Genomic DNA, 25035 nt, shown 5'->3' on the forward strand with positions numbered 1-25035 from the left:
GTGGAAACGGACAATCATATCTCTGGGAAAGTCTGTTGGCACTCCTTGCGGTCTCCTTATTCTATGTACTCTCTCCATTTTGAGATGTTCTGTTGTGTGTCTACCTAACAATGGGTTAAGCACTTTCTTTATTTTACCTCCCAATTCTTCCCTGTGGGACTCTTCTGGCAAACCACGGATCCTTAGATTATTTTTTCTTTCTCGATTCTCTTGAGCCTCTAATTCAAATGCAAGCTTTCTCTGTTCTCTTTGCCTCTCTTCGACCTGCGTCTTAAGTTTAGTGATCCAAAGCTCCTGTGTCTCCATTTTCCCCTCTACCTCTTCCACTCGTGTCAGTATTCGACCCAGATCGTTACGTATTGCCACCAATTAATTTTTCATAGATAACTCCAGTTTTGCAAACATATCTGCCATATCAGCTTTTGTAAGTGTTTGTAATTTAGCTCCCTGTTGCTCCAAAACACTTTGATCTATTATACTGTCCGCATTTATCGGGTCAATGGACTGGTTCGCTTCTGGTGTCCCTAGTGACATTCTTGAGTGATCTCCCACCCCTGTTCTAGTTCTCTCCTGTTGTTTCTGAGGGGTTAATTTCTCCAGACTCCTGCAGAGGTAGGTATTTCCTTATTGTGCTAGTATTTGCACTTGCTTGGGGTTTTTTTCCTCCCCCCCCCCCCCCCCTTTGGCAGATTTGCTCCTCATCCCTTTGCGCTTTACCACTGAGTTTGCTATTATTACACGGCTGCTATATTATCCGTCCCTAGGAAAGACTTTTTCCTCTACTGACTTTAATCTCTCCTATTTGTTACTTTGGGAGTAGGAGTGATCTAACCGATTCCACCACCACCAAGAACCCCACAAATACAGTCCTCTGTCCCCCCTAGTACTCAAGAGTGCATTTAGACTAGCAATAACATCAGATGAATCAAAATAAAAAAAAGTCCTGTCGTTGCTCACGGCAACTCACCACCACCTTTCATGCCGGCAGATCTAGATCTCACCTTCCCAGCGTGCACTCAGTCCCAGACGTTGCCACCGAGCCCGACTCCCGATGGGGTTAGATAAATTAATGAGGGGTCTCTGTAACATCTAGGGTGTCTCAGGGTCTCCCAAGGCTGCTATCCAGGTCTTTAGTAAATCACCTTTAAAGTTCTGTTTCTTCTTCAGCTGTGAAGCCACATCACCTTCCTGGGCTTTTGAAATTGCTTGTCACTTTTTCAAAATTATCGCCTCCCGTCACATGGGCTGTCACCTAGTAGGTCATATGGGCGGTCACATGGATGTCAAAAGGACGCTCTCACCGCCCCCTTCTCCTCCGCTGTCACCGCCTCCTGCTCCCGAGGGACCACCATGGGCACAAAACCGGACCCACCGACAGCCACTGAGAGAAGATCCAGGACACCCAGCCCCAGTGCCCGTGGCTCTCTGCTCCCATCCAGCTTTCAGGTAGGACAGGGCTTTAGGGAGAGCAGCAAGTTAGATCAGGGTAGACTGAAGGGCTTCTCTCGTCCTCATCGACTAGAAGACCCAGAGGGTCCGTTTCTATTTCTCAGGGGAAAGTTACAAGGATTGGAATTTACATTAGCTAATATATATATTGCCTGAACAAAAACCCAGTGATATTCTTAGAGGGGATGTTAAGGAAACTCTCTGAATTCAAAAAGGGAAGTCTGGTCGGGGCTGGAGACTTTAGACCGGGTTTAGATCCTCAGTTGGATGCGTCATCAGGAACACAGAGAGAAAGGAGTAGGAAGTTGAAATTACTGAGGTTATTATATAAATATCAACTGGCAGATAAGTGGAGAGCGAAACATCCCAGAGAAAGAGATTATACCTTGGTTCGTATTCAAGACTGGATTATATGATGATAGAACATAGACAGTTGGAGTCATTGGTTAGTTCCAACATAGAGGTCATGTCCATTTCTGATCATGCTCCCGTCACGATAATATTACGCGCAGGAGGAGAAAAAGATAAAAACTATATGGAGATTAAATGAAACGCTCATACAGGATCCCGAAGTAGAGAAAAAGTTAAGGCGAGAAATTGTACAATTTTTCCAGCTTAATGAGACTTAGGAGGTCATGGAGGCCACAGTCTGGGAGACACACAAAGCATATATTAGGGGAATACTGATTTCGGCAGGAACAGAACAAAAGAAGGAACAAGGGAAAAAAATAAAGATGGTGACAGAAGAGCTTTATAAGTTGGAACAGTTATACAAAAAAAAAAAAAAAAAAAGAAGAAGAAAAAGAAGAAGAACAGATGTATACCAGAAGATGATAATCAAAAGAGATGAGTTAAAAGATCTTATGGAACAAGAGTCAAGGAGGATATTTAATAGGGTCTCAAAGGAAAGATACCAGTGAGGATTTATGTTTGACACACTAGAGGCAATAGGAATAGGGCCTAAAATGCATAAAAGGATTGTATAATAACCTGTCTGGTTAAGGTTAACGGATCGCTTTCTCGGTTTTTTAGAATGTATAACGGTACTAGGCTAGGGATGCCCCCTCTCTCCCTTATAGTTTGTACGGTCTTTGAAACCTGTTCTGGTGAGCGTAAGGAAGTCTGTAGATATAGCGGGAATAAAGGTAGGTGAAGTGGAGCATAAAGTAGCTGCATATGCAGATGATATGTTTTATATTGTTAAACCTAGAATAACGTTGCCTGACCTAATGAGTGTTAAAACAGTATGGTGAGCTATCAAACTTGAAAATAAACCGAGTAAAATCAGAAATATTAAATATAAACCTTCCAAATGTCAGAAGTTGAGTCTACAAAAAGAGTTTCTATTTATTTGGGGGGGAAAAGGAAATAGGATACTTGGGAGTAAAATTAACCCCCCTCAATAAAAAGTATATATCAGGCAATCTATATTCTCCTAATAAATGAAATTAATGAAGAACTAAGGAGATTTTCAAAGGGAGGAGCCTCTTGGATAGGACATATAAATCTGGTAAAGATGGTGATAATGCCAAAAATTCTGTATAAGTTCCACATGCTTCTGGTTCACCTCCCAGGGTCTTTTTTTGGGGATAATAAAGAAGATGATCACTAAATTTATAGGGGCAAATAAGAAACCGTGAGTCAGTTATGAGGTCCTGAGTAGAGAAAAAGGGAATGGGAGTTTGGCCTTACTCAATGTAAGGAATTACTATCTAGCAGTGATTTTATCACGAATAGTAGATTGGACATTTTACTCACAAGGGAAAGGATGGGTGAAGGTGGAGGGGATTTTAAGTAAGGCACAATTAGAGAAGACTGTATGGATTCCACATCGGTTTCGCACATTGGATGTTAATATTAGTTCACTGACAAGGAAAGTCTTGAGTATATGGGATAGAATGTATAGTCATAAAGGATAGAAATATAATTCAATATTGACTCCTTTGGTGGCAACGGAGTATTTCCTCCCGTGGAAGGATAATATTTTTGGAAAATGGATAAAGGATAAGAATGTACGCTTGAAGGATAAATTGAATGAACGGAAATTGCACACTTTTCAAAATTTAAAGAAGAAAAGATTTATCACATTTGATGAGTGGCGGTATTATCAATTAAACCATTTTGTTTCAAGTCTCCCTCAACCACTGAGGACGTCGGAGAATAATGTATACATTTGAAAAACCGTTAAATGAAAAAAAAAAAAAACCCAAAACATGTCACTTCTAGGATTTATAAAATCCTAATGGTTATGGAAGGAACTGATCTTCCGGGGTTCTTGGAAAAATGGGAAAAAGGAGCTTGGAACAGAACTGAATATTGTCGTAAATGGAATGTGTATATGTGAAATATTTATAAAATCTGTCCTTTTTGTACTGGAAAATCAAATAAAAGTTAAATAAATAAAAAAAAAAAAAAAAGAAAGAAGAAGGACTAGGCCTCACTTAGCCATGTCCTACCAACCTCCTGGGAGTATTCCAGTCAGGCTTCAGGAGGTACATAAATGGTTTGAAAATGGTCTGCATCTATAGCAAGGGCATTATTCAACATTAGTTACAGCTGCACAGTTTGTTTTTATCTACAGACAATCTTTTTGCTGAAGGTGAACGAACCCGTTAATGTTACTTTGAGTGCTGTATATATGTCATTACATGTTGTCTGGGTACAATGTGATGTGGGTGTTACAGTGGTGAATCGGAGGAAGAAACTATAGTGGAATGATATCCCCCTAAAAGCACATGAGACCTGAAACAGTAGCAAGGTCACATACTTCTGGTGAGTGGATAATTATACTGAGGTGGTTGATACACCAGGTGTTGAAGTCTGCCACATTTTCAAGAGGTTGAAGAATGTAGAAGGATCATTTATGGACGCTGTTTAATTTAACCTTTTTAACTCTTTGGCTGTACTGAAGTAGCAGCCATCAGCTTGAGTGTTTTTTGCTCAGCCGTGTTGAAAGTGAAAGTAATGCACCATCTCCATAGCTACTGATCACTTTCACAAAGCCAGCACTGCAGTGCCTCCCTTCCCTTTTACCAGCACCTCCACCCCCCCATAGTTCCCAGGATCTCCCGCTCTTACCAGAGCCCAGGAGCAACTACTGGGTAGGGGAGGAAGAGTGCTGTGAGACTGAGACAAATCCATGCCTCGATCTAACATGCAAAACACGGATGTCACTTCTGGTTTCAGATGCACCATTTCCTGGCCAGTACAGCCAGGGGACACGTGTAACCAAGCCGATTAGTGCTTAGTTAGATGGTGTTAAAGGGCAGAGGAGACCCCTAATGTCTCCAAAAAGAATATCTGTCACCTGCCCAATGCTATCACATAGGGGTTTATTAACCCCTTGTGATAGCAATCAAGTAAAATTAAATGAAAAAAGTTTTAAAAAAATAAAAAACGGTTTAAAAACAGCGCAAACGAAAGCCCGGGGAGTGCACACGTATGTAAACCACAGTCGCACCACGAGTGGCATCGCCACAAATGTCAGCGTGAGAACAATAATTCTAGCACAGGAGCTCCTACTTAAAGTGACGAGCTATAAAGGCTTTTAAAAAGAGTCACCTGTGGTGATTTTTTTTTGCACCATAGTTTTAGCCAATATCGCGAGCGCATGCAATTTTAAGACATGGAATGTTTGGTATCCATTTATTTGTTGCAACCTCATCTTTTATATTTTAACCAAAAATGGGTATTCTATTGTGTGTTTTTACACTAAAATGTTATTTTATTATATTTCTCTGAAAAGTTGCGATTAATAAAACAGTTGCGCAAATATCATGTGACAAACATTTTCAACCATCTTTTTATTCTACATGGCCTCTGCTTTAAAAAAAAAATACATAATGTTCTGGGGGTTGAAGTAATTTTATTGCCAAAAATTAAGATTTTTACATGTATGAGAAAAATAAAAAAATTGCTCTGGAGCCAGACTGGTTGAGAGACTTTTCCCAGATTTATTTTTCACTACAGGAGTTTTTTTTGCTGTGTGGAGGATTTAATATTATTAGTATATTTATTATTGTTACAACGTTTATGACACTGCACTCCCTGACTTTATATGAAGTTACAAAGGATACCTAATTAAAGCAATGTGTCAATCAGCAGTAACAGCTCCTAAAACCGCTACACTTAAGCTACTTTCATGCTAATCTGCATAAAAAAATTCATTAAAAAAAAAAAACCACAAAAAAAAAAAAAAGGCAACGCAGGTGTATTTTTACCACATTTTCCATCAATTTCAATGGGGAGCTGTATATTTGGTGTGTTTTTTTTTTACTGCACCAAAAATACAGCAAGCAGGATTTAAAAAAAATGCACCGGACCTGCAACGGATCAGTGTGAAGAGTTCCATAGGAGTGCATGGTCACACGTTTTTCTTCCACTTCTTTTAACACAAAAGCGAAAGAAAAACGGATTAGTGCGAAAGTAGCCTTACTCAGTAAAACACCAGCTGCTGATGCCAGGGTACACTGCACCCTGTAATTTCACATAGTTTGTAATGCCTGTGCAGCAATGAAAACTTGTAAAAGCCGTAAATGGGAAAATACTGGCATAAGGAGCAAAAGTGTGAAAACACCACCTGGGTCCCAGCTTTGGACACTCCTGTGGATTGCAGACAAGATACTGTCTGGATGAAGACAGAATAAAGGAGCTGCTTCTAACTTGGCAACGTCACCCTAAGCCTGCTTGTGACATGTTTCGACTGGTAAACCCCAATCTTTGTCGAGGACCGTTTGCTTTATCTGTAGAATGATTTTTGCCAGGAAGGGATATGTTTCTGTACTTGTAGCATCTGTCGCTGTAGCATCTTTGAAGGAATACACCATGAGGAAACATGCATGCATATGCCCTAACACATTATCACATGCATGATTTTGCCTTAACATAAGTACAAGTTTCTCTGTGCACATTTTCATTTAAAGTGAACTACAATAAAGGAAGTATTGCTGCAAGTGAAGTGCTGTAGAAGACTTTTAAACCCAAATTGCTTGTAACAGCATTGTTTAGCACATATTGCTGGACACCTGATTTTGGATGCCATTCTTCATGCTTTCAGTGCCACTATAAATCAAATAAAAACATTACCAATCTGCAAGAGCTATAAAGCAAGTATTGACCTAACAGATCATGTGGTTAATAAGGTTAAAAAGGTAAGCTGGACATACATGGGTCGAACATCGACCAGTTCGGCAGGAACTGGCTGAATTTTGATCCATATACGGGCAGGGAGGTTGTACAGAAGTTGATCTACCAAATTACTTCTGTTCAACCACCCTGTAGGATTTATGCCGCTCGATCAGCGCTGCAGGCTACATCCTGCAATGCTGATCAGTGTACTCTGGCAGCGTGGGAAGTCTCCCCAATGTCAGAAAACAATAGCTCAGCAGGGATGACTCCCCCATCCACCTCGAGTGGGGATATCGAGTCAATCCCTCTTGTTCAACTCATTGGTTGGAAAAAAAACTGACTCAGGAGCACAGAAACAAAAACAATCATATCCAAAAAGCCAGTGAGATAATACATTTGACAAAAAAAAAAAAAAAAAAACTAAATTAGCATACTTTGCCAATTACTGATGTTACTAAGACCTACAGGAGCTACATGTAAGTTTTTATTGATAAGGTCAATGTAAGCACTAGAAAACAAAATTATACTTACATGAATCTGGAATCCATAATTCCTCTGTACAGGGAACTCAGGCACGTCAGTACAAGTTCTAAGATCAATCTCCCCATCCAGCTCATCAGCCTAAGGAAAAAAAAATGGTCATGTTAAATTCTGTGCATTCTCTCTTTGAACTGCAAAGCTGCATTTCATATTAAATATGTTTAGTCTTCAAGGCTGCAATCAAGTCACTGCTATCACAAAAGATAACAAAAATATTATACAAACTGTTCCACCAAAGCAGAAGTATCTATTTGCAAAATAAAGGTCACAAGGAGAATTCTCATTAAGAACTGTGAATAACATCCTGACATATAGTTGCTGTGCTTACCTCAGTTAGAGGCTTATTGACATAGATAGATCTATTTAGTCCATTCAGAAAGCAGAGTTAATTCTTCTCTTATGGCTAAAAGCCATATAAATGCTTTACACAGAGCGGTTTGCTAAATCTTATTTATAAAATGCAGACACTGTCTTACGGTTGGTTCACACTAACTTTGGTCTCTGAAAAGCAATCCCTATTTGGATCGATCTTCAGATAGCATTTGACAGGCAGTAAGGAGGCATTGTATCGCCTCCTCAATGCCTGCTTTAACCCCTTGACGCCTGCACTAGCACACTATATCTGTGTGCATTGCACGTGATTGTGGGGCCTTGCAGAACTGCCCCATTCACAGGAGAGGGGCAGGGGATTTAATTCCTGCCTCAGAATGTATACACCACTGCCTCTGCAGTTAAAGAGGGTTGTGGTTCAGCACAGCTCAACTCCAGGGTTTTACCGCCCCCTCCCCCCCAACTGAACAAGCCCTTATTGGTAAAATTAAAAAAAAAAAAAATCTGTGTTGTTGGTGTCTAAAGTTTACACTGTGTCTGGTAGCTGTACCAAGTGGCAATCGTATTTAGGGCTGTATGCACTCAGGGGCATATCTCAGGCATTCAATAGGCCTGAATACATAGGGCCCTAAACACGAATATGGCATCCATCTGTATGGCATTCCAGCCTGTCATAGACTTTAACAGACTGCACGGCAGTGAGGCTGGATGCCTCACCTGTACCTCCCAGGCACACAAAAATGCTGGTCTTGCAGGGCTAAAGGCCCAGTGTGTATGTGGCTCAAGACACTGCAGGCTAAATAATCCACCTGAGTAATATCGCTGCTCCTCCTGTGTATGCAGTTTACCTAGAGAACTGCAAAGTTAACAAATTTCAATAACTGTGTTTCATGAATGTTTTGAGGACTTGGAATTGGGAGGCTTAAGAGATTCCCGATTTTCCAGAAATCTTACTTGCCCAATCCGCCGATTAACCTAAATTCAGATGTCAATCGCAACCTCCAAATATTCTAAAGTGTCAACAATGTAAAATATACAAGTTATACCATGTTGGAGGTAATTATAAAAACTGATGAGAGGCGATAGGGATGTTGTCTGCATTATTCAGATTCCTGTTCCAATTCTTCCTTTGCAACTTAAGAAATTAATTTACCTCACCGTTTGCCAAGTAAAGCACCTTCACTTTTTATATATATATATATATATATATATATATGATACTTTTAATATACAATGCAACTTCTTCCCGACACCACCCAAAACCAGTTTTCTTACCTCTTCAGCATTAGAGTCCCTGTAATATTTAAGGCTGGAGTCTGTGAGAACAAACCAGTGTTTCTTCCACTAAAAAAGCAAGAATAAATGTTAAGGTGCATGACATAATTTTTAACTTCACACATTCCATGCCTTACAGCAGCAGTCATTACAACTATATTATTGGATCTAGCTCATCCTCACTGTACTTGATTACAGGAGTAAAACAAAGCTACAAAAATATTACATTCAACTGTACTGATTAAACAGATATATAGCAAAGGTACAAAATGCTTCACAGCTGGCTATAAACCTCAAGGTACTAACATGCGCAAGATGCCAGTCACCAAGCATCTGTTTTTTTTAATATAGTCACATGAATATTGAGCAGACTGCGGGTAAAAATTACAGCAACAGAAAGCAGGTGAAGACTTAACACTTTAAATTTATACATTTGGCATCTTTGTCAAGGCTAAAGGTATTGCTTTGATACATGTCTACTGTCACATTAGTCTATGTGTACACGTGTTTGCTGGCATAAAAGATCTTTAGGCGAGGTGCACACAAGCATGAAAACTAGGCATTGCAAGGGTTCCTGCAGCTTGCTCAGTGCTTCCTAGTATTTGCCGCAGGAAGCACAGCTACCGATGACTCATTAAGTACAGGTGGGAAATTAGGAGCAGGCATTGAGCTGCTTGCCATCCCCAGCACTTGTGTGCACGAGCTTTTAAGTAGGTGGACTGTTTTTATAACAACTTACTTCTCATAAATGTTATTTGTGATAACAATCGTTTTCTCTTCCTGAAGCAATATCAAATAGAAATTAAGACTAAAATGCTGTATAACAAATTGAGATATTTAAACATATCCTGCTCTAAAAATTGTAAGATAGAACTTGACTGGTCAGTCTGGGTATCACTGCATTTGTCCTCTGTACACAGATGCTCAATGATAACAAAAGTTATGCAATCCATTAAAACTGAAACTAATGCTGAACATTGATAATCTAATGGGACTTGGATACATTAAACTAATGATGTTAGTTTCAATTTAAACCGTTACAGAATGGATTACTGTACCGGTATGTACACAACATTGAAATGTGGTAGTTTAACATAGAACACCATAGGTTACTGCAAACAAACTAGGATACACTGACCAACTTTATTCTAATAACCATGAATTAAAGTACAAAAAACAAAGCTGAATGCCTGATATAGCGTTATAACAAAAGATGATGTTCTTACCTCTCCGTTGCCATCGAGTAATGACATCCATCCTTTCTTGAAATTCAGCAAGTCTGGCTGTAGGGAAGAAACAGCAAGTGCAATTAAACAGCAAGTGCAACACAATTAAAGAGAAGGGTATGAACAGGGAATCTGCAGCAGAGATTAAACTCCAAAAAGAAAAAAAACATGAACCCACAGTAGGATAAGAAATGTAATACTAAACAGCTAAGCTTTTCCAAGACCCTTCATACCTCCAGGTCTGTGCTGGCACCTCTTTCTGCGGATGCTTTACTGGACAACATAGAGATGTCTTACTTCCTCTTACCTGTTCTATTTACACCTCCATACCTGACTACCTCTTCCTACTATCTGTGCAAATGGCTCATATTAGAGAAAAATAGCTCTTTTGATCCATGATTCTTATTAGCTTTCCAGATGCCCCCTCACCATTAAAAGCACTTGATCCTGTGTCCTGTGACCTTCCCTATATTATGTCACTTGCCCCTTTGCTTTCATCTTCTTGCAGTAATTCTATAGACCAAGCCAAAAATAAACTTCTAAAGAAAGCCTAATCTTCACATTTCTAAAAGTGTAACTTGCTATAATGCACTGTATATTAGCACTGCTATGAGCATTGACTTATCTGACATTTAGCTGTGTCCCTCTCTCCAGCCCTTTCCTTCTCCAGTTACAGTTGGGTGTATGAGAGGGACACAAGCTACTCCCACCCCCTGGACAGAATCCTTGGAGGGCAAAGAGGGGCAGAGAGACATCTGAGGTATAGGAGTAGATTCAGTTTCAGGTTGTGAATGCCATATAAGAGACTAGCGAAAAGTGAGACTACCCTTTAACAGAGTATGACCAAGGGTTTCAGACATTTAATACCACAGATACAAGTAACAGTCACTCAATGAAGAGACGCACAGCTGGTTAATGAAAAAAGGCAGCGAGAGAGACAGTAATGAATATCAACCGCAGAAGAGGAGCGATGACACTACTGTGCTTGCAGAGCGACAAGTACCAGATGACATAAGGAAAGGATAAAGATAACAATCACAAAGATCTGTAGAGAGAGAAAGAAAAAAATAAGCCTTGGTAAAGGAACAGACTGAAACAACAGTAGGGCGACAGATTGTCACAACAAGAGACACCCAGAGTGACAACAGTAACACAACAAAGAGGCGGGAAAGAATCCCAAAGTTTGACAAGGGAAAGGTGAAGACAGTTAAATAACTAATGCTGGCCATACACTGGTAGATTTTTTTGAATGAGAATATTCGTACGAACATTCATGTGAAAATTCTTTGTGCATTCAATGAATGGACAAATGTCAAATTATGTACAGTGTGTGACGTCAAAAACCGGAAGCAACAGCAACAAGGATTCAATCACTTCCGGTTTTAGATCTTTTTTTTTTACAAGCTAGTTTTAGATTGTGAACGCACTGGTTCGAACTGATCCAAGTTTGAACCAATGCTTTGAAGGGCAGAGGAGACATCTGGGTCTTAGTACAGAGGGCTGGCCACGAATTATTGTCACTTATTTTTAACACAAGGAATGTTTACATTCCTTGTGATAGCAATAAAAGTGATTTAAAAAAAAAAAAAAAAAGTTACAATGTTAAAAGAAAAAAAAAAAAAAAAAAAATTCAAACAAAATAAAAATTCAAAAAAAATAAATAAATTTAAAGCATCCCCCTGTTCCACCATGCTCGAGCACAATGGCGAACACATGCATTCGTAAATGGTTATTGCACTGAGATATAGCCGTGAGCAAGAGCAATAATTCTAGCACCAGACCTCCTTGTGCAACTCTAAACTGGTAACCTGTAAAAACTTTTAAAGCATTGCATATGGAGATTTTTAAGTACCATAGTTTGGCATTGCTCCACAAGCATGCACAATTTTAAAGCAGGACATGTTAGACATTGATTTACTTATTTCTTCTTATTATTATACAGTATTTATAAAGCGCCAATAGTTCGCTCAGCGCTGTACATTACAAAGGGGGACAGAACATGTGACAGTACAATAACAATACAATGTAAAACATGAGGGGATTGAGGGCCCTGCTCTTTCGAGCTTACAATCTAAGAGGGAGGGGATGGTGGCAGGAGGAGATAGCTGTGGAGGATGGAGTGGTAGGAAGAGTGGAGGTCGTCGGCAAGTTAGATGGGGGTGGGGTAGGCTTCCCTGAACAGATGGGTTTTCAGGGTGCGCCTAAAGGAGAGTAGGTGATAATTTGATGGGTTGGGGCAGGGAGTTCCAGAGGATGGGTGACACCCTGGAGAAGTCCTGGAGGCAGGCATGGGAGGAGGAGACCAGGGAACTAGAGAGAAGGAGGTCTTGTGAGGAGCGGAGTGTGCGTGCTGGGTGGTACTTGGATATTAGGTCAGTGATGAAGTTCGGGGCAGTGTGGTGGACGGTTTTGTACATCAGTGTTAGGATTTTGATCCATTGCGCAATCGGAAGCCAGTGGAGGGATTGGCAGAGGGGGGTGGCAGAGATGGAGCAGTTGGAAAGGTGAATGAGTCTGGCAGCCGTATTCAGGATCGAATGAAGCGGGGATAGGCAGCGGCGAGGCAGGCCAATGAGGGAGTTGCAGTAGTCGAGTCGTGATATGATGAGGGAGTGGATGAGCTGTTTAGTGGTTTCTGGGGTTAGAAACGTGCGGATTTTGGCGATGTTGCGGAGGTGGAGTCTGCATGAGTTTGTTAAAGATTGGACTTGGGGCTGGAAGGATAGGTTGGAGTCCAGAATGACACAAAGTACTCTGGCCTGTGAGGCGGGTTTGATGGTGGCGTTGTTGGATGTGATGGAGAAGTCAATGGAGGGTGGTGTCCGGGCTGGGGTGAAGATCATCTTTTATATATTACCAAACCAATGGATGTTTTCAGAAAAGGAATGTCAGAATTGGCTCAGACTGGCTGTGGTTAAGAAAATTTTCAAATGAAAATCTATGCGTGTACAACCAGCATAAAGTAAGCATTTTAGAGCTTTGTTAGATCATTTTGACATACAACTCAATAACTCAAATAAGCAGACTCAATAACTGCAACACACAGTTATGTAAACTTTATGAAATATTGTAAATAACAGTAATAAAAAATTACCAAGCACATACAAACCAGGAATATTTTCACTAGCCACTATACTTTAGTTGCTGTAAAAACAAAGCCACCTGTATCAACATCTATTGATAACCTCCAAGGTACTGGGATATGCAGATGTAACCATAGAACTAAAGCTGGGTACTCACAGGTCAAAAATGGAAGAAAAACAGTCAGTCTGGCAGGAACCAGCCGACTTTCGGCCCATGTGTACAGCTCCTTGTCTGACAGAAGCCGGTCTCATGAACAGCAAGTACCTGCACCAGGGCAAACCTGTTAATTTGCCCTCAATAAGCAAAGTGCAGGTTTTGGCTTGTACTGACCAGCTTTATTTTTAATACAACTGCACATCCTTTTTATATTTATTAAACCCATCGTTATTATGTATACAGTTTATTGCTGTATAGGAATGACTCAATTGCCCAGTCTGAAAATTTGATGACTAAAAAGCGCTTTGTGTATATGCAAATTTTAACAATGAACGTCTAATTTTCTCACTTTTGGTCTGTGAAATAAACTAGAAATCTATTAAACTGTGGACTCCAGAACACCACTCTTCTATGTTATGGAGATTAGGAGAATAGAGATGTTCTATAGTTCCTGTCTTACATTTTCAGTAACTGTTCTACAGTAGATCAGATTTGTTTTTACAGTTCAAATTTTTTTCAGCTCAAAACCATTTCCATTCAGCTTTCAGTATTCATTTTTATACTGCGTAGCACCTGTGCAGTGTAAAGATGGATAAAACACTAGAATACGGTACAACTGCAATTTAGGAGCTAGCAGACACTGTCAGTCATACACATTTATGATTATGCAGCCCCCACACATCAAACACTACAACATCAGAACCAGAAGAAAAATGTACTGAAACAAAATTTTCCAGCCACATAAGAGTGCGCCAAACTGATACCTTGTAATGCACCACATCACTGGTTCCTGTCCATTTTTTACACAACAGGTCTGTCATTTTGACTGGTGAGCCCCCAACCAACAGCATTTAGCTGTAAGTGGAGACACAGGCTGAAAGTCACTGCCTGGCCTTCCAATGCAACATGTAGGAGTAAAAGCCCCTGAAGAATAACTGAACTCTTGTTAAAAATGACAGTACAGTCATTGGTAGGCAATACAAAGGCCTAGCTGTTTCCAGCAGAAATCCTCTCTGCTTGTCCACTCAGTGTTCACATCCCTCAGCACTCTGAATAATGTCACAAGAGGAGGACAATGTATTGCTAGAGGACAATGCGGAAGGGTCAGTCAGACTGCACATTATTGCCTGTGAACCAGCCTGACACAGATACCACCCGCTGTCAGCCTCTCGTAGAACACATCTGCCCCTTAAGATAGTCATATGTTCCAGAGGATGTACACACTGGGCTAACTTCCACAAAGGCCAGGCAGTTGGGAGAAGAATTTCTACTACAAATAACCATTCATATTTATAGCTTAAAAGTACATCTGCTGCTCATTGCAATTTGTATTTTTACATTTTATTTTTTTATTTTTTTTTGTGGTTACCATTTAAAAGAAGCCTGAAAGAAATATGGAAACGGTCACTGCTGATCTCCTATTGAAATTGCTAGTTTCCTGTCATGCCAACCTATTTCCTTTAATAGTCTAGGCCATTGAACTGGAAAAGCTGTGCAGCCAGGGAGGTTAGAACACCTGATATGCATAGTTTTTCAGAAAAAAAAAAAATTTTTCATAACATGTTACATAAGGACCGACCCCGCTCCCCTGTTTTGACAACTAGAGGGGAATTTTCTTCCTCGCTGCAAGAATTTTTAAAAACGTGGCAGAGTGAGGCTCCGCCTGGCTGATACACTCATTCACAGTAGTCTGTGAATGGGAAAACTACAAGTTCCAACAGCCTGTGAAGCTGTCGGCTTGTAGTTCTCAATGAACTACCGCGTTGCTGTTAAGCACTGTGGTAGTTCAATGATTCTGTCAGAGTGTTTCTCCCAACCTGTATGAGGCACAAACACACGGACAGGTCTGCAGGAGTCTTGCATGGCCCCAGTGATCTCCTAATTGCTAGTGCAATGCTTTTCAGGCTCCCAAAACAAAAAATAGTAAATGCACATATTTTTTACTTGCAAAAAAATGTGTATTTATTATTTTTCGTTAAAAGATGAACTTTTACTTGAAGCATTGCACAAAAGTCACTACTTTTGACAATGATTTTACACTTGGACAGGATTTATGCAATCAATGCAACTGATCTTAGCATTCCATAGATTTCCCATTCCTGTACTACCAACCATCACAAGTGATGTTGAATCAGCCTTATTGGCAAAAAAAAAAAAAAAAAATTATCAGATGATTGCTAGCAGGAGCATTTTACATAACTAAACAAAAGAATTGAATAGCACGTCTGCAGAAAGATAAAAAAATATATATATATAAAACCGTTATCACAGTTTGTTAATTCTGAGATGGTGACACCCTAGGTACAGGCCCACAAGTGCCATTATGTGTGCTAAATACAGACTTGCTATGTGTGTGTTTATAGAACACAATGGGGGAGATTTACTAAAACTGGAAAGTTCAAAATCTGGTGCAGCTCTACATAGAAACCAATCAGTTTCCAGGTTTTATTGTCAAAGCTTAATTGAACAGGCTGAGGTTAGATCGGCTACCATGCGCAGCTGCACCAGATTCTGACTGCTCCAGTTATAGTGAATCCCCTCAAATGACCCAATAAGTAAGATTTCATGTACACCGGGCTTAAAAAAAAAAAAATGTTTGACATTTTATTTTCAGGCTGTAAAAGCACCCCTATGTTAGGCTATGTGTATGTGTGAGGAGCGTTTTACAGGAAGTAAAAAAAGCAAACAAAAAAAAACCCCTGCAAGTTCAGGAGAGAAGCGTTTGGGCATACAAATACGCATAAACGCTAGATGCATTTAGGTGTGTTTGTGCATTAATGCATTCTAACTGCCAGAATTAATATTCTGGGAAATAGAATGAGTTAACATCAAACATGAAAACGGGCATAAACATTCCTAAACGCATATGCAAAAAGCAGCTTTCGGTGCATTTTTAAAGCGGCTTGTTTCCTGGCAGAAGCAAAGGTGTCCAAGGGAGAAAAAAAACGACTTGTGTGCATGAGGCTTAAAAGATTAATACAAAACAATTAATAGTTATTTTTTTTCAGAAGTATTAGTAAAATTTTCCAGGTTAACTGGGCAAACATGCAGAGTGTCCTGCTCCCAAGACCTTATCTATCTCTCTTAAGGGCTCCCTCACATATAGCCCCTCTGTTCCGTTCAGCGCGGGATCAGTGAGTGGATTTTCTGCTGAATCTGAGCTGACTGGTATGAATATCAATTTTTCACATCCGTTTGAGTCCATGATAGCTCTATGGGTGGCCGGATGTGTACGTTTACATCAGGCGACCCCTGATCCATCATGGCTTTTTTTTTCCAGACCTGTGCAGACTCGGCATTATGCAGTTGTAAACATACAAAAGTCTATTTACATCAGCCTGCCCATACAGCTGCATGGAGAGCTGAAAAACTGACAGGCGGACCTGATTGGAAAGCCTGTGTGAAAGGGCACTAAGGATCTGGGTGCTAAACAATGTCAGGGGCCTGTCTTATGCCCTGCTTATTGCATGAGTCTAGGAAGGAGAAAAGGCAGGCTCAAATCCAGGAAAATTCAAATAGTGGCAACTTTAAGCTAATCTGCAATTAAGCCTAGCTTTGTGGTTGAAATGCATCTGCAGATGAAGTACAGCCCAGATTTATTTCCTTCTTATTTCATTTTTGCAAATTAAATCCTGAACTCTTTTTTTCACAAGAACATGATTATTTTGTTTCCCTCTGCTGGTCACCTCTTGCCATATTCAACAACAGACCTTCATTGAGGTCTGAAGCCACAGGCTGCATGGTAAGTGACAGCAGCACCGATGGGCTTTAGTGCAGGAACCAGCGGCTGTCACTGACATCTGTGATCCAGCACTAAGCCCTGGAGCGTAATTGATCAACTCCTGGGCATTTATTTCTGCTGACAAGTGTTCCATAGGAGTGTTGTCAGAAGGTAATATAAACAGTGACAAACAATGCTTCTTCTCTGTGTTTACAATGAAAGTGAAATTACATCATAGTACTTCCTGACAGAATGGGGGTTTGGGCAGAGGTGTAGCAGCTCTGTGCATTCACTCCTTGCAGCAGTACTACATTATTTGAAGCGATTTGTTGCTGCAGAGGTGCATGAGGGAGCTGGAAAGATTCTACACCCACATAAAACAGAAAAATGTAAAACAAAAAAAAAAAACGAAAAACACTTCTTGCTATTTTAATTGCTAGAAAGAAGCCAAATATGCCATATTTTATGGGTGACATTTGTATTTACTGCATAAGCAAGCACAATCTCATACAGAATTTTAATTTTAGCACATTCTAAGTGCTCATTTACGCATTAGCCCTTTGAGGAGTGATCTGTGGTGGATTGCTTTTCAGAGGGCATTTGACAGGCAGTAAGGAGGCATTATATCACCTCCCTGTTTTAACCCTAAAAAATGCACAAATGAATGGGTCATGTTCAGCAAAAAGTACTGTGACATGCATATGGCACTGTATGAGAGATTGTTGGGGGGCGGCAACATACACTGCTGCATGTGCATCAGCACAACACACATTACCATGTATTGCAGTAATGTACTATAGGACATTTTACTGCACAAATACACATAAGAAACTTATGAAAACTACACTTGTGTGGCACTCTGGAAATGCAAGGGTCCACAATTAAAGCCCCCTATATTCACCGAGTTGACTATCATTGGTTTAAAGGATAATGCTGGCCATACATGGATCGAAATTCGTCCAGCCCTGACGAATTTTGATCCACATATAGGCAGGCTGATCCATCAATCCATTTGGGTACAACCAGCTTGTCAGATTTGTTTTTTCCTTACATGCAGGCTACAGGCCAGCTGCTGGCAGTAAAATCATTGTGTTCTGAGGCCCAGGAAAGCTATCCGCGCCCCACCCACTGGCAGAACAATTGGGAAGAGCGATCTTGTAAAGGACTTCTGCACTAAAAGTTGTAATCCTTAAATAAAGCCCTGCCTGCTCAGCTGGAGATCTGTTCGCTGATCCCCACTGAGGAAACAGATGACAGGTTCGTGTCTGCTCCACTTGTGCAAAGTGAACACGGACAAAGCCCGCTGTTCTCTACAGGGAGGACGGATGTAAATGGATCGCCTGTCCGTTTACATCCGACTGTCATCCAATCCACTAGATGGATGGGGAAAGGATCCCCCGTCCATCTGTTTTTAGTGGATCGGATCAGATGTAGGCAGATGTAAACAGGTACTTGTTCGCTTACATCCACCTCCCCATAGAGAAATATGGAACCAATCAGGCCCAATTGAAAAACAGACAGGAGGACCCGTTCGGTCAGCCCATATAAAAGGGGCCCAACTATGAACGCATCCCATTTCTTTTTGGTCTGTAACTTTGAAAAGTAGCTATGAATATAAAAGTAGGTAAAATGCACTACCTTTCGGTAGTGTATTCTGGTATTAGCTTTATTACCTAAACCATACATAAAGGCCAGAACTTTTTTTATTGAAAGAATAACTTCACCTTTTTAACACATTACATCCATATTCCCGGTGTAACAAGTTACACAGGCATCGGAAAACCCCCCACCTAAGTCCCCGTTTCATTTATTTATTACAGTGACTTATATTGCACCATCAATTTTCTCAGTGCTTTACATATATTGTATAGTCACATTCAGATCAGTCCCTAACCCTTAAGGAGTGTCAAATCTAAGGTCCCTAACTGGCATTCATACAATTTAGACAGGAGCCAATTAACCTATCAGCATGTCTTTGGAGTGTGGGAGGAACTGGTGTACCCAGAGAAAACCCATGCAGGCAGAGAGAGAACGTGCAAACTCCAGGCAGGTAGTGACATGGTTGGGATTTGAACCAACGACCCTAGTACTACCAGGCAAAAATGCTTACCACTTAACCACTAAAAACAAACATTTATTATACTGCAGCTTACCAGGTGTGATGGCTGCATTAGTTTTCTTTTTTAGGCTTGCTTTCCTTTTTTTTTTTCCACCTGGTAAACCAGCCAGTAAGTCTGTTTTTAAAACAACAAGCTGTCCAGCAGAATCAGTTACATAGATGAGATAAGCTATTAAACACTGACAGGGATGCTTACAATGATCAGCTTTTATGTAAAACCTTTATTCCAAAAGGAGAAAAAAATGTTTGCTGTAACGGATTATAAACCATGAGCTGAAATTCAGCTTGAATTTGTTAGTATATTTAAATCTGCTATTAAAACACTCCCCTCCCCCCAGACTGACAATGCTGCTATCCAAAAGGTGCCCCCTGTGCTCCTTCATCCAGAATGAGGGCACTATTACAGGAGGTGTGTTACTGGCCAGATCACAGGTGAAAACAGAGGGAAAAAAGCCTAAGAAAAGAAAACTAATGCAGCAACTGCAAAGATTATTGGTAAGCTGCAATGTATTACATTTTAAGTTTTGGGTTTAATACTGCTTTAATCTCTCTTTCCATTTCTGAGATATTGGTGATCAGCACAATCAGAGAGTGTGAATCACCTTAACAGTGGCACAGACTGCAATATAACCCTAACAGTGGTTTTAAGGGCTTTTCACTGTACTCATACATATATACATATATATATATATATATATATATAAACAAAACATGTAGCCTTTAGTTATTCTTCAAAGTATATTTCAAGGTAAAATGACAAAAAAAACAAAACACCATATGCAGTACATATCTGCACATCTCCCTGTGTTTTATCCCTTTACCCACTTGAGTATACCTCTACTGTATATACAGTCAGGTCCATAAATATTGGGACATCGACACAATTCTAACATTTGTGGCTCTATACACCACCACAATTGATTTGAAATGAAACTAACAAGATGTGCTTTAACTGCAGACTGTCAGCTTTAATTTGAGGGTATTTACATTACAGCCTGAAGTGTGGAATGCATAGACATCACCAGGCGCTGGGTTTCATCCCTGGTGATGCTCTGCCAGGCCTCTACTGCAACTGTCTTCAGTTCCTGCTTGTTCTTGGGGCATTTTCCCTTCAGTTTTGTCTTCAGCAAGTGAAATGCATGCTTAATCGGATTCAGGTCAGGTGATTGACTTGGCCATTGCAGAACATTCCACTTCTTTCCCTTAAAAAACTCTTTGGTTGCTTTTGCAGTCTGCTTTGGGTCATTGTCCATCTGCACTGTGAAGCGGCGTCCAATGAGTTCTGAAGCATTTGGCTGAATATGAGCAGATAATATTCCCGAAACACTTCAGAATTCATCCTGCTGCTTTTGTTAGCAGTCACATCATCAATAAATACAAGAGAACTAGTTCCATTGGCAGCCATACATGCCCACGCCATGACACTACCACCACCATGCTTCACTGATGAGGTGGTATGCTTAGGATCATGAGCAGTTCCTTTCCTTCTCCATACTCTTCTCTTCCCATCACTCTGGTACAAGTTGATCTTGGTCTCATCTGTCCATAGGATGTTGTTCCAGAACTGTGAAGGCTTTTTTAGATGTTGTTTGGCAAACTAATCTGGCCTTCCTGTTTTTGAGGCTCACCAATGGTTTACATCTTGTGGTGAACCCTCTGTATTCACTCTGGTGAAGTCTTCTCTTGATTGTTGACTTTGACACACATACACCTACCTCCTGGAGAGTGTTCTTGATCTGGCCAACTGTTGTGAAGGGTGTTTTCTTCACCAGGGAAAGAATTCTTCGGTCATTCACCACAGTTGTTTTCCATGGTCTTCCGGGTCTTTTGGTGTTGCTGAGCTCACACCTGCGTTCCTTCTTTTTAAGAATGTTCCAAACAGTTGTTTTGGCCACGCCTAATGTTTTTGCTATCTCTCTGATGGGTTTGTTTTCTTTTTCAGCCTAATGATGGCTTGCTTCACTGATAGTGACAGCTCTTTGGATCTCATCTTGAGAGTTGACAGCAACAGATTCCAAATGCAAATAGCACACTTGAAATGAACTCTGGACCTTTTATCTGCTCATTGTAATTGGGATAATGAGGGAATAACACACACCTGGCCATGGAACAGCTGAGAAGCCAATTGTCCCATTACTTTTGGTCCCTTAACAAGTGGGAGGCACATATGCAAACTGTTGTAATTCCTACACCGTTCAACTGATTTGGATGTAAATACCCTCAAATTAAAGCTGACAGTCTGCAGTTAAAGCACATCTTGTTTGTTTAATTTCAAATCCATTGTGGTGGTGTATAGAGCCAAAAATGTTAGAATTGTGTCGATGTCCCAATATTTATGGACCTGACTGTACACCCCTTCATTACCAGGCCATTTTGCAGTGCTGTAAAATCTGACTGACAATTACTTGGTAACACAACAATTTATCCAAAACAATTTTATATTATATATTTTTGGTGGTATTTAATAGCCACTGGGTCTTTATTTTTTACTATGCAAGGGGGGAAAAAAATTTACCTTCATCATTATACACTGCTCAAAAAAAGTAAAGGAACACTTTTTAATCAGAGTATAGCATCAAGTCAATTAAACTCCTGGGATATTGATCTGGTCAGTTAAGTAGCAGAGGGGGTTGGTAATCAGTTTCAGTTGCCTTGGTGTTAATGAAATTAACAAGAGGTGCACTAGATGGGCAACAATGAGACAACTCCCAAAACAGGAATGGTTTTACAGGTGGAGGCCACTGACATTTTTTAACCGTCTCATCTTTTCTGTTTTTCACTAGTTTTGCATTTGGCTAGGGTCAGTGTCACTACTGATAGCATGAGGTGATACCAGAACCCTACAGAGGTGGCACATCAATACATTCCATTGCCACACAGTTTGCTGTGTCTCCCAGCACAGTCTCTAAAGCATGGAGGAGATTCCAGGAGACAGGCAGTTACTCTAGGAGAGCTGGATAGGGCTGTAGAATGTCCTTAACCCACCAGCAGGACTAGTATTTGGTCCTTTGTGCACGGAAGAACAGGATGAGCACTGCCAGAGCCCTACAAAATGACCTCCAGCAGGCCACTGGTTTGAATGCCTCTGACCAAACAATCAGAAACAGACTTCATGAGGGGGGCCTGAGGGCCCAACATCCTCTAGTGGGCCTTGTGCCCAGCACCACAGAGCTTGATTGGCATTTGCCACTAAACAGCAGAATTGGCAGGTCCGCCACTGGCACCCTGTGCTTTTCACAGATGAGAGCAGGTTCACCCTGAGCACATATGACAGCCGTGAAAGGGTCTGAAGAAGCTGTGGAGAAGGTTATGCTGCCTTTAACATCGTTCAGCATTTTGGTGGTGGGTCAGTGATGGTCTGGGGAGGCATATTCATGGAGGAACACACAGACCTCTACAGGTTAGACAATGGCACCCTGACTGCCATTAGGTATCGGGATGAAATCCTTGGACCCATTGTCAGACCCTACGCTGGTGCAGTGGGTCCTGGGTTCCTCCTGATGCACGACAATGCCCAGCTTCATGTTGCGAGAGTATGCAGGCAGTTCCTGGAGGATGAAGGAATTGATACCACTGAATGGCCCCCGCACTCAGCTGATCTAAATCCAATAGAACCCCTCCGCGATATGTTTTGATCCATCCGAGGATGCCAGGTTGCACCTCAGACTGTCCAGGAGCTCAGAAAATTAAAGGAACACTTTTTTTATCAGAGTGTTGCATCAAGTCAATTAAACTCCTGGTCAGGTAAGTAGCAGAGGGGGTTGGTAATCAGCTTCAGCTGCTTTGGCATTAATGAAATGAACAGGTGCACTAAATGGGCAACTCTGAGACGACCCCCAAAACAGGAATAGTTTTGCAGGTGGAGGCCACTGAAATTGTTTTCTCTACTTATCTTTTCTGATGGTTTTTCACTAGTTTTGCATTTGGCTAGGGTCAGTGTCACTACTGGTAGCATGAGGCGATACCTGGACCCTACAGAGGTTGCACAGGCAGTCCAACTCCTCCATGATGGCACATCAATATGTGCCATTGCCAGAAGGTTTGCGGTGTCTCCCAGCACATTCTCAAGAGCATTGAGAAGATTCCAGGAGACAGGCAGTTACTCTAGGAGAGCTGGACAGGACCATAGAAGGTCCTTAACCCATCAGCAGGACCAGTATTTGCTCCTTTGTGCAAGAAGGAACAGGATGAGCACTGCCAGAGCTCTACAAAATTACCTCCAGCAGGCTACTGGTGTGAATGTCTCTGACCAAACAATCAGAAACAGCCTTCATGAGGGTGGCTTGAGAGCCCAACGTCCTCTAGTAGGCCCTGTGCTCACTGGCCAGCACCATAGAGCTTGATTGGCATTTGCCATTGAACACCAGAATTGTCCGGTCTGGCACTAGCACCCTGTACTTTTCACAGATGAGAGCAGATTCACCCTGAGCACATGTGACAGACGTGAAAGGGTCTGGAGAACATTATGCTGTCTGTAACATCGTTCAGCATTACCGTTTTGGTGGTGGGTTAGTGATGGTCTGGGGAGGCATATCCATGGAGGGACGCACAGATCTCTGCAGGCTAGACAATCGCACCCTAACTGCCCTTAGGTATCGAGATGAAATCCTTGGACCCATTGTCAGACCCTATGCTGGTACAATGGGTCCTAGGTTCCTCCTGGTGCACGAAGATGCCCGGCCTAATGTGGCGAGAGTATGCAGGCAGTTCCTGGAGGATACAGGAATTGATAACATTGAATGGCCCCCATGCTTGTCTGACCTAAATCCAATAGAACACCTCCTCACAAATGTGACCTAATGTTAAAAAAGACTGGTAATTGCTGCTCTCCATGTGCAGGGTGACTGGTCCTGTCTCCTTCCTCTCCTGTAGTTTTCTCTGGGTAGCTTGTGATGGGAGGAGCCTGCTGGACCTCTTCCACAGCTCAGCTCTTTCCACATTATGTGCAGCACAGTGATTATATGATAACTACTGTTACAAAGTAATATCTGGGTTTATAAGGGCATCTGGTGCTCACAAAGCGGATGTATATCCTGTGTTGCTTTTGAGAAATATATGCTTATGAACGTTTTTGTGCTTGTTGAGCTCAGCTTGAACAGACTCTGATATAATGCAGGAAGTGAGCAGAGGACACAGGATAGCTCTGAACGTCTGACAAGATCAGCAGGTGTTAGCTGCACTTACAAAACACATATAATAAAGTGGTTTTATTAAAGGAGAACTATTGGGTTATTAAAAAAATAAACCTTTATATTCACCTTCATGCTGTAGCATCGGTCTGGACCGGCTCTGTGATGTCAGCCAACAGCGGGCTTTAGCCCACTGTCGGTTGGTTCTGGGTCACAGGAGGCCACATGTAAGTGCTAACTAATCATAATTAACTTGATAACCTGGGAGAACTAATCCCAAGGAAAACAAATACAAATTATTTTAGCTTACAGTCCTTAGAGGTGGTGCCTGCATTAGTTTTCTTTCTTTAAAGCTATAAACATTTTACAGAAAATACCTGGTGATCTTGTAAGCAGCCCTGTGAGCTCCAATGAACACTATCTTTCCTAGCTATCTTTTTTAATGCGGTTGTAAAGGCTGAAGGTTTTTTTTTTTAACCTTAAAAGTAGAACTATAGGCAAAACTTTGTTTTTCCATTTTGGATAGAATAAGGGACGGTTATAACCCGTCAGTTTCTTTTGCCATCTGTGTCCCATTGGGCAGATTTACCTTTACTTCCTGTCCCATAGCCAAAACAGGATGTGAAAAAATCTCTGCAAATTAGGGGGAATTCCTTGGGGACCCCCAGGTCACCAAAATTAGTGTCCCCACTGGATAACTTCCCATTACTTTTCTAGGGACAATCCAAAATGTGGGGATTCTTTTACTATCACATTTAATGATAAGTATGTAAACAGGACAAATAGAGATGGGGAATCTCCCTAACGGGGACACAGACAGCAATAAACACCCATCGGGTTTTCTAATGCATCTCCACTTTATCCAACATTTAAAAAAAA

General features: G+C 41.1%; 1 protein-coding gene across 3 annotated transcripts in view; it reads right to left on the minus strand.

Annotated features, from left to right (window-relative positions):
• The window catches only part of TRIOBP (TRIO and F-actin binding protein), a 129955-nt gene that overhangs the window by 103428 nt on the left and 1492 nt on the right, over positions 1–25035 (minus strand). Inside the window, exons 1-4 of one of the 3 annotated variants that reach the window (XM_089674278.1) lie at positions 10377–10598; positions 9948–10004; positions 8722–8790; positions 7108–7197 (exon numbers count right to left, since the gene is read on the minus strand). In XM_089674278.1, coding sequence (XP_089530404.1) covers positions 7108–7197; positions 8722–8790; positions 9948–10004; positions 10377–10379 — 219 coding nt within the window. In that variant the 5' untranslated portion in view covers positions 10380–10598. The other 2 variants (XM_089674276.1, XM_089674277.1) reach the window with 2 other exon arrangements.

This window comes from Staurois parvus, unplaced genomic scaffold, assembly GCF_062004578.1.
Source record: "Staurois parvus isolate SC_StPar_1 unplaced genomic scaffold, SC_StPar_1.0 ptg000149l, whole genome shotgun sequence".
Classification (NCBI taxonomy): domain Eukaryota; kingdom Metazoa; phylum Chordata; class Amphibia; order Anura; family Ranidae; genus Staurois; species Staurois parvus.